General features: G+C 32.8%; 1 protein-coding gene across 1 annotated transcript in view; it reads right to left on the reverse strand.

The window, feature by feature from the left end:
- Positions 1–612: 612 nt before the first annotated feature.
- Positions 613–17,396, reverse strand: part of SPATA17 (spermatogenesis associated 17) — a 275,330-nt gene continuing 258,546 nt past the window's right edge. Inside the window, exon 10 of the mRNA XM_051998293.1 lies at positions 613–776. Coding sequence (XP_051854253.1) covers positions 696–776 — 81 coding nt within the window. The 3' untranslated portion in view covers positions 613–695. The remainder of the gene's footprint in view (positions 777–17,396) is intronic.

Consider the following 17,396-nt stretch of genomic DNA (forward strand, 5'->3'; position numbering starts at 1 on the left):
CACATCTTTAGGTTCCATTATCTCCACACACACAATGTTCTTCAAATTCTTTGTCATCTCTAAAACCTGGAACAAAACCATTTTAGGAAACTTTCTCTAATTACACCAATTTCATTCTATGCTTATTTGTCTACCCTGTAACTCTTATTAACTACATAATTTTACCAACCAATGTTTTGCTTTATTCAGTATTGTAAAAGTAATTGCATGTGAGTATCTTTGGTCTTTCTCACCAGACTGTATAGTTGCTAAATTCAACAAACACTGATTTCTTTTGATTTCATCCTAAATTCTTAATGCAGTGTTCAATGCTCAAAAAGTTGCTTTGACTAAATTTTACTTTTGGAACTACCATCATCATTTTCCATTGTATTTTATAAACTATATTGTTTAATGTCATCCTTCTGTTAGAATGAAGAATGGATTAGTATTTTCCACTTTGTTCTAATTCTATGCCTACTTTGAAGTATTGTGAGAGCAATATAATTATAGGTGAGTATAACTCTGTCAGTAGATATTCTGGGGAAAAATACATGCCTCCAGTAGCTTAGATTCTAAAAGAATAAGCAAGTTTCTTTACAAAAGAATCTGACAATGACATGGCTTTTAAAATTCATGGTAGCTCAATCAATTTTATTTGTGGATTTGTGAGTTTGTTACATTTTGAAGAGTTCTTCATGTAGAAATACACAGTTTTACACTATCTCTCCAGCTCTTGAATATAGTTTTCCATACTTTTCAAAGAGAGCAAATGGTGGAAACACAGTTTGGAAGTTCTAAAAGGGAAAAAAAAAGAGATAAAGAGGTTTGAATAGTTAGGCATATTTATGGTGTCTAAATTTGTTTAGATTACAATAAAAGGTACAAAGATCTAAATTAATGTTTAATTCAAAATTATAATCCTGCTAGCTAATAAACAGCAACAATATTCTAAGAACAGAAATTCATTGGGTAAAGTAAGGAAATCATCCGACCAAAAGTTCAATAAAAATTTAAAAATACCTACAATGTGCAAATCACTGTATTAAATTTTATAATGATACAAGGATGCACAAAACAGATTTGTTCCCCTCAAGGGACCTACAATATATTGGAAGAGGCAGGACAGAGAACTAGAATATAGGATAGGGTCATTAGTGAGATATCTATCTATCTCTATACCTATCTATATACATACTATATATTTAAACACATACATATATGTGTATATATAAATGTATATATGACTTACACAAAAACATACATACACACAAATACATATACATATTTGTTTATTTATTTGTTTTCAGGAATTCTGATTCAAGATGGGACACACTTGCATTAGAAATAAGAGATGTTTCTATACCTCTCTATAAAGATGTATTTAAACTCTCCTCAGACTTTTCAGTTAATTAACAATAAGACTATACCTTCAAGGAGCTTATATTATAATGAAGAAGTTGAAATGAACATGTGTAGGTAGATATACAATTTATGTAAAGTAGATACAAGATAACCTTACAGGAAAAAGTAGAATGATGCATATGGAGTGGATTTGAAGTTCAAGGATGGGAGAGAGAGAAGCCACATAGTAGCATCTATCAAAGGATATTATTTTCCAGCCATTTTGAATAATCTCCATTCATTGTCTACAAACTTTTTGGGGTTTAAGCAATCTTGAGTACATTCAAAAGTTTATTATCAAGATTCCTAGTTGCTATATTTTCAATGTTGTTCAATGTTTCTAAACTACAGTAGTACATTGTTGATCAGCCTTGACCATTCACAATTATTTTTCAATTTTATTTATGTAATTTGTTTTTAATCTCAATAGTATTATGATAAAAAATATGAACATTACCTTTGGGAATATTATCTTTGAATATTTTTTCAACTATTGCATTGATAAATTGTGTACAGAATGGAGAGTCAACTCTGAAGCCATCAAGTCCAGGTTCAAGTTCTGTCTTTGACATATACTGGCTATGGGACCCTCTATGGAGGTCACTTAACCTCTCACTGTCCTAAGAAACTCTCTAAGACTGAAAAGTGCACAGAAGTTTCTTATTTGTGTTGGTAGAGTTTCCTTGCCTGTTATTTATTCATAACAATGATAAAATTGCAGATCAATTCCCAGACCTCTATTAAAATCTTAGTTATGAACAGCCTTAGACATGGAAGAATTTTTTTTCTATAGAAATACTGGAAATAACTTCAATATCTACTATGGAAATACTAAAGGTACAAAAAATGAAAATACTCAAAGTACTTTATTATGTTTCAACACATTTTCCTAATATTTGGAACCAGAGACATGATTTGTTCTGTAAAGGAAATTTCCTGTGTGAAAGTTCCCTCCCTTAATACTGATCATTAACTCTAATCTAACTTAGACTGCTGCTAGGGGATATTAGGGAGTTCAGTTCTTAATGTAGTGTTTTATCAGGAGTTGGTAGGACTAGTAACCAGAGCTGTGATTAATGCCAATCCTCTGTACAGTAAACTATGCTATCTCCCATCCCCTAATATTCATAATAATAACAACAATGTTCAAGCTAATCAGTTTTAATATGAAATGAATCTTCATTTAAAAATAGTCATTCCCAGGGACCCGCTATTTTCTTTTAAGGATGCAAAAGTACTTTCATATTTAGTTTTTTAAAATAAAGTTAAGAAAGCTAGTATGTTCTTTAATCCGACAAAATATCCCAAAAAGTGATGGTAGAAAAAAATGGTAATATCATTTATTTCCATAAATAATATCTCTATCATTTAGTTTTCATGTTTATGCTATTGCCCACAGACAATTGGGTATGAGCTCATCAGAAACCTCTTACTGTCCCTGATATTGTTTTTGTTTTTTCAGTTTGAATTCCCATTTTCTGACAAAGGAAAAAGAATCCTCTCACACAGTGAATCAATCCAATTGGTATTCAATATGAGAAGAGGGAGTTTTGCCACAAGGGTTGCTCAGGCTCCAAGAAAACCTGCACAGATCACAATTTGCTTAAAATTTAATTCTCACAGAAATGCAGGTCATTGTGACATGATGATGCGTGTTCACTACTGGCAATGAAACAGTCTATTCTGCATTTGCATTGTCTTGCTTTTAAGTTAATTCTGTGTCTCTTTTTTTGTTGTTGTTTATTTTGGCCAAAACAAACAAACAAACCAGCACTGTAAAACACAGCTTTTCAGAAAAAATAACTTTATCAGGAGAAAAAAAAAAAAAAACCTGGAAATCTAAATACTACTAAAGCTTCATTTGCCAGAGCAGACAGCTTTTACTATTAGGATGCCCAGCCAAACACAAATAATCTACTGCCAAAATGAGCTCCTTGGGACAATTTAGGAGTCTTTTGAAGTGAACGGCTTTTTGAGCTGGAATGAAGCCCAGGTTCATTTTCAAACCCAAGTCCAAATGACAAAGAGTAAATTTCCTGTGCCCCTCACCCCCTTAGTGTAAAATTACTTTGGGTTGAATGCTGCACTGTTTATCTAGTTATTCAAAGTTATTTTACCAGTTACTCACAACTAAGCATTTAAAATAACTGGCTAAGATGTCAAAAGGAAGTTGGTTCTCTTTGACTTCATCTCAAGAAAACTTCCTAGAGAAAATGGGTAAGATAAAACGTATATATCAATTGTATATGCAATTTTTTTAGTTTTTAAAAATAAAGATATTAGGCTTAAAAAAAATCAAGTTTTCCTTTAAGGCTAAAACACTAATTACCTCCAGTCTAAGGTGCAGATAGACAGATAGAGATATAGAGGCATATATAACTGTATACATATATATGCATATGTACACAAATACATATATGCATACACATACTAAGATACATATATAATAACATACAATCATATATTGTGGGTTTTGTGTGTGTGTGTGTGTGTGTGTGTGTTTAATTCAAACCACTCTTTGGGTTCTTAAAGGAGTTGAACTTTGGGACCTTCAATCATTCATTCAATCAAATGAGTATTTATTAAGTGTATTGAGTGCTAATCATATGCCAAAAAATCATGATAAGCACTGGAGATATAAAGAAAAAGTCCTACTTTTAAATAGTCCTTCTCTTCAGACATTACATGTTTGAAAAAAAATCAAAACATTTCCACCAGGGTTTAAGAGTTTCCCTAGATAAATTTGACATCATACTTGATCAGAATCTTTCTACTACCATTGTCTTCCAGTTAAGTTTCTAAAATAGTTAGGATCCCATTAACATCAAAGGCTCTTAACTCAGGATCCATGAACTTAGTTTTAAAAATGTCTTGATAACATAATCGATTTCCTTTACAATCCTATGTATTTTATTTTAGGCATTCAAAAGCAATATTCTGAGAAGGCTTCATCAGACTGCCAAAGGAATTCATAATTCAAAAAAAAAAAAAAAGGTGAAGAATCAATCTCTCTCTCTTCTCCTTTTTTTTTTGCTTTTTCTCTTCTTCTGTTTCCCTTACTCTGCCTCTTTCTGTGTGTCTCTCTGTGTGTCTCTGTCTCCCTGTCTGTCTCTGTGTCTCTGTATCTGTGTCTCTGTGTCTGTCTTTCTTGATCTTTCTCTGTGTGTGTGTGTGTGTGTGTGTGTGTGTGTGTGTGTACCTGTCTATGTCTCTTTTTTTCTCTGTGTGTATTTTTCCCTCTCTTTTTGTACCTTTACTCCCTTTCTCTCCCCCTTCCTCTTTCTCCAACTTAAATTTCAATGATGTAGGGAATTCCTAATAAAGAAACTTCTGGAAATTCAAAAGGTAACTCATGCAACTTAACAATGTTGCCTGGGGCACTGAGAAGTTAAGTCATTGGTAGGATTCATATAACCAGTAGATTTAAGATATGACATATGAGCTGTCTAAGGGCAGCTCTCATAGCATATTGCCATTTTGAATTGTGGTGCTAGAGAAGACTTTGGAGAGTACTTTAATAGCAAGGAGATCAAATCAATCAATACTTAAAGAAATCCATTCAGACTATTAACTAGAAGATCAAATATTGGAGCTGAAGCTTAAACACTTTGGCTACACAATGAGAACTCACTGGAATAGACCCTGGCATTGGGAAATACTGAAAGCAAAAGGAAAAATGGGATGGCTGAGGATGAGAGAGAGAGATAAGTGTCATGAAAATAACAAACATTAACTTGTATAAACTTTAAGAGGTGGAAGAGAAGGGCCTGGCAGGGTATGGTACAAGGTCTTGAAGAGTTGAACATGACTAAATGATTAAACAATAACAAATTATTGCCTCTATCTATACTGAAGTACATTATTAAAATGTTGAAAGAGTCAAGAAAAAGAATAAACAAAATGTAGAGGCTATTTCTTTCCTTATTTATACCTTTCCTTATCAAAGAGGTAGGATAGTATATCTGCAAATGATTATAACAAATTCTAACATTTATATAGCATCTTAAGGTTTACAAAGTGCTTTTTCCAAATATTATCTCATCTGCTCTTCATAACAAACTTGTGAGGTAGGAGCTACTTGGAATTAATTTAGAGCTAGAAGGAAAATCATTTAAGTTTAACCTCTTCATTTTACAAATATAAAAACTAAAATCCAAGGAGGCTGATTTGTCATATAAGTAGACAAAGCCAGAAGGAAGATTAGAATCAGGTTCACTTATTCCAGAACCAATGCTTTTTCCCCCCTATAGTTGCCATCCCAAATATTAGTTATATGATCTTGAATGGTATCCTTCACCATTGTGTACCTCAATTTTTTTTCATCTGCAAAATGAGAATAATACCTTTAGTATCCAACTCACCCAATTGTTGTGAAGAGCTTCAAGTGCTATAGAAATCTGAATTGTTATCCAGTGTGAGTTTTAAGGAAAGATTGCACACAGACTTTACTGGTATTTGTGCCCCTAAAACTCATATTACATCAGGTTATATGAGCTGAACTTTTGATTGTTTATGTCCCCAAAGAAATTTGTTTTTTCCTTGCCATTAGAAGACTGGATTATATTCTTGAACATGAAAAGATATTTTCTGTCCATATATAACACATGAACATATTTTGCTCTGTTAAAAACTGATAGTCAACTCTTGCTTTGTTCAAGGGAATTATTATAATATAGTATGTATTCAAAATTGTGATTGATCTAAAATAATTTCTATTTGACTTTAAAATACATTTTTGAACTTCAATTTAAATGTATATAATGTTCTATCTGGGAACATGTAACACAATAATAAAACTACACTTTAAAGATCCAAGATAGATTTTTTTTTCAACTCTCCCTAGTCTTCTTAGTGTTTTTTTCTGGATTTAATTTTTCTTTTCTTTCATATTATTTGTACCTTTTCTTCCCTCTCTTTTCCATTAGACTTTATTTTCTAATGAAACTTTTGAAATCAGAGACAGAAGAATATGTTCATTTTCTTCACATTTATCCAACTCTAGAGAACATAAGCTCCACATCTCTCCCCTCCATCTGCAGCTCTGCTTAGTCTCAATTCCATAGGGCAAGTGCTTTGCTCAGGATAAACTAACATCTTTTAATTTCATCACCATGTTGCTAAAGAGAGCAGATATTTTCCTCTCTCTCTCAGCCTCCTCTCCCTTCTGATTGGAAGCCTGGAGAGTGAAGTATTAGACTCCCACCAAAACCTTCTTTTACATAAGGCAGCCATTGGATTTGTAGGTTACTTCTCTATACAACTACAGCTTTCCTTGGTTTCAACTCTATGGAATAAAATGTCCTGCCATGTATACCTTGGTGTCTCTGCTTTACCCCCTTCCCAACTTCCTTTTGTGTGTAGTTTTGCCCTGCTAGACTTTTAAGCTCCTTGAATACAGGGATTTTCTTTTTCCTAGTTGTATCCCCAGTACTTAGCACAGTAACTGGCTCAAGTGCTTAACAAATGTTTATTGAATTGAACTGGGCTCCAAAGTGTCCAAGGCATCTACTAAGTCCTTCTTTATATGTGCTTTTGGCAAATCCAGATTGACATGATTTCACTTCTCTGAGAGCAACAGCCTTAGGAACAAACATGAAAATAATATTAATTTACTTTTATACATCACTATAAAAATCTTTGGGTATTGGTCCAATCAGATTTGATACTTAAAAATGAAAAATAGAATTCATATAGATTTTTAAAAATCAGACCATTGTTTCATTGTTCGGGGAAAACTCTTTTGTGAAAATCCCTCTATGAATACAGATTAGCCCTTGCTCTGCAATTTATAATCTTAGAGATTGTCCCAGGCATTGAAAGGTTAAATGCCTTGCCAGGGCAATGTAAACCCAGGTCTATTGATTCCATGCTTCTGTCCTTTATGCAACACTGCTTGTCCATGGTTATATTAAATTGTTCAATGAAAAAAAAGCAAATACATATGAGGAAGGAGTATGAAAGGGAGAAGAGAGGCAGAGGCAAATTGGCAAGCCATTTAATCCAATATGTATGCAAGAAGGAAACATTTGGGAAATGCAGGATACATATGCAATCTATTCCCCTTTCGGTTAGTGTTTGGTAATATTTAAGAAGCTTGACGGAGACATTTTTTATATTGTGATCTGAATAGAAGATAGTTTTGGGAAACACTCATTTATTCAACAAGTATTTTGGACATTTCTTATGTTCAAGACACGGTGTTAGGCATGCAGGAAAACATAAAGAAGACTGCTCAAGTGGTGCTGGAATTCATGAATTTATACATACACATATCTTTATATTTATATATACACATGAATAGATACATAATTATTTCAACACAATTAGTTCTCTTTGTCATGTCAAATCAATATGCAATTTTTAAGCACCTACTAAGTGTCTAGCACTATCCCAAGTGCTAAGGATGCCAAAAAAAAAAAAAAAAAAAAGGCAAAACAAAACACAGTCCCTTCTCCTGAAGAGCATACAAACTAGTAGTGGATACAACTTGTAAAATAATATATAAATGAGGAAATTTATCTGAAAGGAACAAGAGACCAGTCTGAAGAAGAGGCAAACTAGTAAAGGGTTTTGAAGCAGAGAATGAGAATCTTGAGCTTGATTTGTAAAGTAAGAGGCCAAAGCAAAAAGGGAATAAAATTAGTCAAAGAGATGTTCAAAGAAGATAGTCAAAAATTTTAATTAATTACATCTGCAGTATATTATACTCTTGCAGGGTCATCAAGAATCTCTGATGTAGTAAAAACAAAATATGCTGGAGCTTTCACAACAAATAAGTATCTGCTTCTGATTATGGGAAGAAAAAATGAAGTAGTCTCTGCCTTTAAGGAACTATCATTCTATTGGGGATAATCAAAAAATCTGCCTTTGAGAAAATACAGGGAAGATGCAAATTAATACAAAGCCACTTCAAGTATCTAATACTTTATTAGGAAGGTCTAGCGTAGGAAGAGGCATCTGTATTGTGCTTGGCCTTCAGCAAGGAATTTTGGGAAGTGGTGATGAAGCACAAGAGCCTTACAAACATGACAAGAACAACTTAGTCCAGAGGTGGAAGATATTGGGCCTAGGAATCCTTAGGGACAAGAACAGTAAAATCCAGGATCTCAGGCTTATTTTAAAAAAGCATAGGAGGGAAATCTAGATGGGACAATGGATAGAGCACTGACCCTGAAGTCAGGAGGATCCAAGTTCAAACCCTGCCTCAGACACTTAATACTTCCTAGCTGTGTGATGTTGGACCAGTCATTTAACCCCAATTGCCTCAGCAAAAATAAATAAATAAATGCATAGGAAAATAAAAATGGAATTTTTACTTATATTTTGGGCAAGAAGAAGATAGATTCCTTTTCTGAGGACAAACAATGACATGAAGCCCAGGTATTCAATTTTAATGATACTTTTTTCAACTCCATCAATTGAACAAATATAAAACAGGAAAGAAATTGCTCTTTAGTAATTCACATAAAAGACTTCGAAGACTAAAAATCTTATAACTGAAAATATCATTCTCCTAGATATCTCAGTCCATAGCCACAAAGTTGATCATTCTATACTCTTCCCTCTCACTCAAAATGTTCCTTCATAGCCTAAGCTAAGTCTTTTCAATTCTATCTCAATTCTATCTATCCAAATGTCTTGGTTCTTTCTGTTTCTCTCAATCAAAAGTGCTGCAGGACTTACTTTTCTCAGGAGTTTACCACTGGAATAATCCAATTAATCTCCTCACCTCAAATCTTTTCCCACTCCAGTTAGTCCTCACAAATCCAATTGCATTATTTTAAGGCCACTCCTCAAGATCTTCAATGACTCCTTTTTATGACCAGAATAAAAATGGAATTCCTTCACTTTAGAATGTAAGGTCTTCAAACTTTTTTTTTCTTTTTTTGCAGAGGCAGTTGGAGTTAAGTGACTTGCCAAGGGTCACACAGCTAGGAAGTGTTAAGTGTCTGAGGTCACATTTGAACTCAGGTCCTCCTGACTTCAGGCCAGTGATCTATCTACTGCACCACCTGGTTGCCCCCAAACTTTTTTTTTTTTAATTTAATTTTTCAATCTACTTTTCTGGCTTAATTTCTTATTGCTTTCTACATTCATTCTACATTCTAACTCAACTAGAGTATTAAAATATTTCCCCATAGCTTAGCATTCTATAACCAAAAAATTGTTCCCCATGCCTGATGTATACTTGTTCTTTATCTCTGACTCTCAGAATTACTCCCCTCACACACACTTTAACAAGGGTGATTCCATGAACACTTTCATATTCTCTTCAATTGTTTGGGATCTCTCTTCTCTAAAATTTGTTATGGTTCTTGTTCAATCCCTTCAGTCATGTCTGATATTTCATGACTTCACTTGGGGCTTTCTTGGCAAAAACAACAGAGTGATTTGTCATTTCCTTCTCCAGCTTATTTTACAGAAGAGAAAAGTGAGGCAAACAGGGTTAAGTGACTTGCTCAGGGTCACACAAATAGTAAAATTTGAACTCAGATCTTGAATCCACATCTAGCACAGTATCCACTATTCCATCTAGTTGCCTCCTTACCTAAAATGATATCATTGATATTTTATTTATCTGGGTACGTAATTTATCTTCTCAGTAAAAGTGCAGAGCCCTTTAAGTTAGAGGCCATTTTATTTCTGCCCTTGTAACTTCAGGACTCACAACAATATCTTGAACAATGTTTTATTTTGTTTTATTTTTCTTATTGGACCTGCGATTTCACTGGGTGTAGAGAAGTCCTCATGAGCTTTGACATTGTTTTAGGGAATTTTCTGGGGATATTGAAAATTTAAGTGACTTGCATTGAGTCACATGGCAATATTTAGGAAAGATAGAATTCAAACCCAGGTCTTCCTGATTTGAAGCTAGCTTCCTATTACTATGTCCTATAGTCTCTTAACACTATTTACATGTTAGATCTTAATCAATGTTTATTGGATTGGACTAAATTGAATTTTTGGAAATGTTTCCCTACTAGCCATTGAAAGCAATGGCTATATCCAAACTAACTTTGCACTTCCCCTAACATCTAGCCCAGTATTCTGCATATAGAAAGTCTTTAACTTTGTTGACTTTGAGATCATCTATCAGGTTGGTTATGAAAGCATATGCTTTAGCATATATCAAATTCAATGACCTCCATCATTCACTTTCTACAGAGGAAGAAGTTGTCAATAGTTACAAAGTATAAGAGTTTTTGAAAAATAAAGAAAAAAAGTAGTACATTGGATATTCAGCTCAAAGAAAAAAAGCATGAAGTTTTCTGACTTGAAGAGTTTGTTGGGGAAATGAATAATGTGGTTTATTTATTGGTTAAAGTGTGCAGGGGATTCTGACTGAGATAGTTGACAGCTCTGAGGTTTCTGTCAACTGAGATTCTGAAATTCTCACATTATGATATTGTCTACAACGCTGGGGAAATTAAGCTTAAAGAAAAAAGTTGATGAAATATAAAAAAACTGTTGCTTTATTTCAAATTAACAAATATTTATCGAATGTTTATTATGTTCAAAACACTGAAATAAGGCATCTCAGGAGAGGGTAGATTTTCTCACTAGAATTATTCAAGTAAAAATTAAATGATAATTTGTTGGGTAAATTATAGAAAGAATTCCTCTAAAGATATAAATTATAACAGATAGATTTTGAGATTCTTTCCAACACTGAAAATCTGTGTTATTTATTTGAAAATGCATGTAGACAGAATGGTATATAACTTATTAACTCATTAATTTGAAGTCCTACTTATTTTTACCAACTTCATTTCATTTTTTTATGATCATATATGTGCCCTTATTTCTATCTAATCTGCTTTCAAAATAAATAGTGACTACTCTTTAGCAAAAGGAATTTTTTCAAATCCATTACTACTTCTAGAAAAGCAATACAAGAAATAGGCTCTTTAGAGTATAGGTCATTTTATATATAACTTATTTTTGTATATAAATTACCATCTGAAGTTCCCCAGAGTAAAAGATCAGTCACATCTGTTTAGTCTGATTGTATTATATGGAATAATGTGCAGATAGATAGATAAGTGTATCAGCGAAATAAAAGCTAAATAGCCATGTTTTGTCAATAAAACCACTAACAGCTTAAATATTTTGGATATTGAGCTTGAGAATACAACTTCAACAATGTTTGTATGAACATGTTTTCATTCTTTTCAATTGATTTTATATTAGGATATTTTGGTTTTTAATTGATTAGAACATCTATGTTTTAATTGTAATTCACTAAAAATTCTTTATTATTGATTAATTGCTGCATGAACTTATGGATTCATACATACCATTATCCCCCGAATATATTAGCTTATTTTCCTATAATACTTATAAGTTCAAAAGCTCAGTCATCAAGCCAATCTTATAAGACTAAAAGGACAAATAAAGTGAGGCTCAGAGTGATTAATTGACTTGCCCTGAGTCACACAACCAAGTATCAGAACCAGAATTCAAACAAAAGGTTCTCCTAAATTCAAGTTTAGTGCTCTTTCCATGATAACACACTAACCTTAGATAGTTTATGAGACATGTATAGCCCTATCCCTCATCTTTGCCCATGTGTTGGCATTATAAAGTAGTCCCAACCTATAGTTATTTCCTGATATTAACTAAGTGATGTTAAATGAAAAATATACAATGATATATTTTAAGGAATAAGCAGGGAGAACAAAAGCAATTGAAAATAATATGTGTTAATATGAATTATGATTTTGTTTATTCTCTGTAAAGGCAATCAATGAAGTAATATAATTTTGAATTTTCTCAAGCATTTATGAAACTCACATTCATTTCAGATGGGGCTTTATGATGAAATATTTACATGTGGTTTTAAATAAATTTTTTTCAATAAACTCCCAGAACATTCTAACAGCTCTAGAACTCTGAGGTCTTTCAGAAGAGTTCAACATTAATCCAACTAAATTCCTCCTTTGTAATTTTACAAGTACTTGTTGAAAATTTTTCTAGTTAGTACAAGAGCTCCCGACATGCCCCAAATGACTACAACAACCAGTTCTGTCAATACAGCACAAATGTCATTTCAAGTGCTCAAAACCCACTAAGCTCCCCTAAAAAAGATTGATTTCTTTGCTCCAATGTTTCTTTGGGGTAAACTTTTCTAACAACTGAAACCAATTAGTGCACCTGGCACTTGTAGTTCAGAATATAGGTCAGCATCAAGTAATAAAAATAAGTATTGACTTTTCTCTGTCTGTAAGCAGCATGAAAGGGGTTTCATGGCCTTATTGTATATGAAAGGGGGGCCATTAATTTCACTTATTTCAACAAGGGCTGTCAAATCCTAATGCTTCTATTGCACTTTTCATACAAAGTACATTGACACCAATCCTGTCCCTGTAAAGGTAGTTTACAATATTTCAGCTAGTGAATAGGGCCTGTGTCATCATTTTAATTCGCTCTCATATATTTAGCTCCCCTAAGCAGCTCCTTCCCTAGAGTGATATTTATAGGAAGAAAGTGAACTATTAATAATGGTTACCTATGTCTTCCATAGGTAATACAAATGCTATCTAATTTCAAGGAGTAATTAACCAGACAAAAAATGTCCCATAGAAATACTTTTGATTTTTTCTTTTGGAAACTGGTAGTTACAGAATTCTTTGGGTGATCACCAACTAAAAAGATATTCATGGGGGAAGCATCAAAATGGTGAACTAAAGGCAGCAACTCAGCTGAACTCTTTTACTATACCCCTGCAAACAACTTTAACATAATACTTCAAATCAAAATTTGGATCATCAGAGTCAAAAAAAAGTCAAATGTTATACATTTTTCTGGATTAAGATTACTTAAAAAGATTGGCAGTTAAGATCTTGGACACTGGGGGAGAGGGCAAATTCAAAGCACACACATGGCAGTGGCAGAAAACATGGGCCTTGTAAGTGGTTTCAACAGCAGCAGAAGCAGTTTTGGGACCACTCAACAAAGAAATGATAAAGGATTTCTTCACTGATCAGAAGAAGATAAATATCAAGAGGAGATCATTGGGACCTTTGCTGGCACTGATTGGTAACTCTTTTGTCCGTATGTGATTCTGAGTTGCATTTTCATGGAAGAAAGGCATGTTTGTGGTCAGTCACAAGGGATCAGGGGGGCTTTGTCACAGTTCCATGGCACTGGCAGTAGAGACCTTTCTTGGGTAAAACCAGAATAGGGACTAGTAGAGCAGTTACCACACCTCTTCTTGAATTACAATACCTTGGAAGCACCAAAAACTTGCAAAATCTCAAAACTAATTCTGAAGAAAAACAACCCCCATGCAAAAAAAAAGGTTAGTGTAGAGCCTCCCCACTCCCTAGTGAATAGAGTCCAACTTTAATCTAAAGTTCAAAGTAAAGGAATGGGCTTTAAAATGAGCAAATAACAATAAAAGAATTTAATCATTAAAAAATCTATTGAGGAAGAGAAAATTGAAACACAAGTTTAGAAGAGGACAACAGTGTAAAAACAACTGCAATCAGGACCTCAAAAATTGCAAATTGAAGGAGAATTCCTAAAAAAGTTCAAAAAAAAAAAAAGCTGAAAGTAGTAGAGGAAATATTGGAGAAAGAAATGAGAATGGTGCAATAAAATTATGAAAAAAAATAACAGATTTGTAAAAGAGGCACAAAAATACTAAATAAAATAATACTTTAAAAAACAAAATTAGCTTAATGAAAAAAGAGACACAAAAAATGCACTAAAGAAAATAATATCTTGAGTCACAAAAGCTCACTGAAGAAAATGAATTCTTAAAAATTAGAATTAGACAAGTGGAGACCAATAACTTTATGAGTCTTCAAGAAACAATAAAAATTTAAAAATGAGAAAAATAAGTGAAAATGAGAAAAAAATATCAAGAGGAGATAATTTAAGAATTACTAGACTATCTAAAGTTATAATATAACAAAGATTTTAAAAATCTTATTTCAAGAAATTATACAGGAACTTTGCCTCAATATCTTAGATCTAGAAAGTAAAATAAAAATTAAAAGAATTGACTAATCATATCCTGAAAGAGATCATAAAATGAAAACTTCCAGGAATATTATAGTCAAATTCTAGGGCATTCAGGTTAAAGAGAAAATATTACAAGTGGATAGAAAGAAACAATTCAAATATTGCACAACAACAGTCAGGATCACCCAGGATTTAGCTGCTTCCTTATTAAATGAGCAGAGAACTTGAAATATGAGATTCCAAAAGGAAATGAAGACAGGGTTATAATATAAGAATAATCTACTCAGCAAAAGTAAGCATGATTCTTCAGGGGAAAAAAAGAACATTTTTAAAAAAGAGGACTCTCTAGCATTGCTGATGAAAAAACCTGAGTTGAATAGAAAATATTAATATACAAATATAAGACTCAAGAGTAGCAGAAAAAGTTATATAAAAGAATAATCATAAGGGACTTGATAAAATTAAACTGTTTACTTTTCCATATGGGAAGTTGTTATAAGTAGCTCATAGATAGAGTCAACATAGATAGAGGATGTAAATGTGAGTCAGTTATGCTTAGATGACTACAAAAAAAAAATGAGAGGAGAAAGAGGAATGCATCAGGAGAAAATCAGGAAAAAAAATTTTTTTTACATAAAAGCCATGTGCAAGCCATTGGTGGAGTTGTTTATTGATCCCAACATTCTGGAGAGCAATTTGGATCTATGCTTTAAAATTGTGGATACCCTCTGATCCAGCAATGTCACTATTAGATATGTATTATGAAGAAATTATTTTAAAAAAAGAAAAGAATCCACACGAATAAAAATAGTTATAGCCACTCATTTTGTGGTGGCAAAGAACTGGAAATTGAGAGAATATCTATCAGTTGGGGAATAGCTGAACAAGTTGTATATGTATGTAATGGAATACCATTATGCTATAAGAAATGATGAGCAGACTACTAGGCTTATATCCCAAAGAAATACTAAAGAAGGAAAGGGACCGGTATGTGCCAAAATGTTTGTGGCAGCCCTTTTTGTTGTAGCTAGAAACTGGAAAATGAATGGATTCCCATTAGTTGGAGAATGGTTGGATAAATTGTGGTATATGAATGTTACGGAATATTATTGTTCTGTTAGAAATGACCAGCAGCATGAATACAGAGAGGTTTGGAGAGATTTACATGAACTGATGCTAAGTGAAATGAGCAGAACCAGGAGAGCATTATATACCTCAACAACAATACTGTATAAGGATGTATTCTGATGGAAGTGGATATCTTCGACAAAGAGAAGATCTAACTCAGTTCCAATTGTTCAATGATGGACAAAAGTAGCTACACCCAGAGAAGGAACACTGGGAAATGAGTGTAAACTGTTTGCATATTTGTTTTTCTTCGCAGGTTATTTTTACCTTCTGAATCCAGTTCTCCCTGTGCAACAAAATAGCTATTCAGTTCTGCACACATATATTGTATCTAGAATACACTATAACATATTTAACATGTATAGGACTGCTTGTCATCTAGGAGAGGGGGTGGAAAGAGAAAAGTTGGAACAGAAGTGAGTCCAGGGATAATATTGTAAAAAGTTACCCAGGCATATGTTCTGTCAATAAAAAGTTATAATTTAAAAAAATTTTAAAAAAGAAATGATGAACAGGTGGATTTCAGAAAAATCTGGAAAGACTTCCATGAAGTAAGCAGAATTAGGAAAGTATTATACACAAAACATAACACTGTGTTATAATCAACTATGATACACTTAGCTCTTCTCATAAATACAATGATCCAAGACAATTCCAAAAGACTTGTGATAGAAAATGCCATTCACATTCAGAAAAAGAACTATGAAGTATGAATGCAGATCAAAGGATACCATTTTCTTTTTTTTTTTAATTTGTCTTTTTTCTTTTCTAATGGTTTTTCCCTTGTATTTTGATTCTTCTTTCATAAGATCAATATGAAAATATATTTACAATTACAAATGTATAACCTATATTGATTTGCTTACTATCTTAGGGACAGGGCAGGAAAGAGAAAAAAAGTGGAATGCAAAATCTCACAAAAAGAATGTCGAAAACTATCTTTACATGAAATAGGAAGGGGAAATGGGGGAGGTTGACAGTACTACTTGAACCTCACTTTCCTTGGAATTAGTTCAAAAAAGAAAGTGTGTGTTTATATACATACATATGTGTATATATGTATATACATATACATACATACATACAGATACACACACACATTCAGTTGGGTATAGAAATCTCTCTTACCCAAAAGAAAAAGAGAAGGGGAAAGAGATAAGAGAAAGGAATAGAAGGCTAATGATAAAAGATAGGGCGGATTAAGGGAGGCAGTAGTCAGAAACAAAAGAAATATTTCAGGAGGAAACATATTAAAAGAGAAAGAAAAGAATAAACTGTAGGAAAATAGTCAGGGAGACAACAATGTTAGTAATCATAACTGAGAATGTAAATGAGATGAGGTCACCCAGAAAATAGAAGCAAATAGCAAAATGGATTAAAAATTAAACTCCAACAATATGTTGACTACAGTAGACATACTTAAAACAGACTCATATATAGGGGGGAAGTGGACTAAAGCAGAATCTAACACATTTCTGCAAAGTAAAAATGGTAGGAATAGCAATCATGATTTCAGACAAAACAAAAGCAAAAATAAAGGAAACTACATTCTGCTAAAAGTTATAGAAAATGAAGTAATATTAAAAATTGTAGTTAGTTTCTCTGACAAAGACCTTATTTTTCAAATATATAGAGATCTATATAAAAATAAGAGCCATTCCCCAATTGATAAATGGCCAAAGGATATGACCACGCAGTTTTCAAAGAAATCAAAGCTATTTAGAGCTATATGAAAAAAATGCTTTAAAATTATTGATTGGAAAAATGGTAGTGAAACAATTTTGAAGTACCACTTCATAACTATCAGAAATGACAAATACTAGAAGGGATGAGGGAAAACTGATACAGTTATCAACTGATCCAATCACTCTGGAGAACAATTTGGAACTATGCATAAAGGATTATAGAATTGTGCC

This window comes from Antechinus flavipes, chromosome 4 (genome assembly GCF_016432865.1).
Source record: "Antechinus flavipes isolate AdamAnt ecotype Samford, QLD, Australia chromosome 4, AdamAnt_v2, whole genome shotgun sequence".
Taxonomy (NCBI): Eukaryota; Metazoa; Chordata; class Mammalia; order Dasyuromorphia; family Dasyuridae; genus Antechinus; species Antechinus flavipes.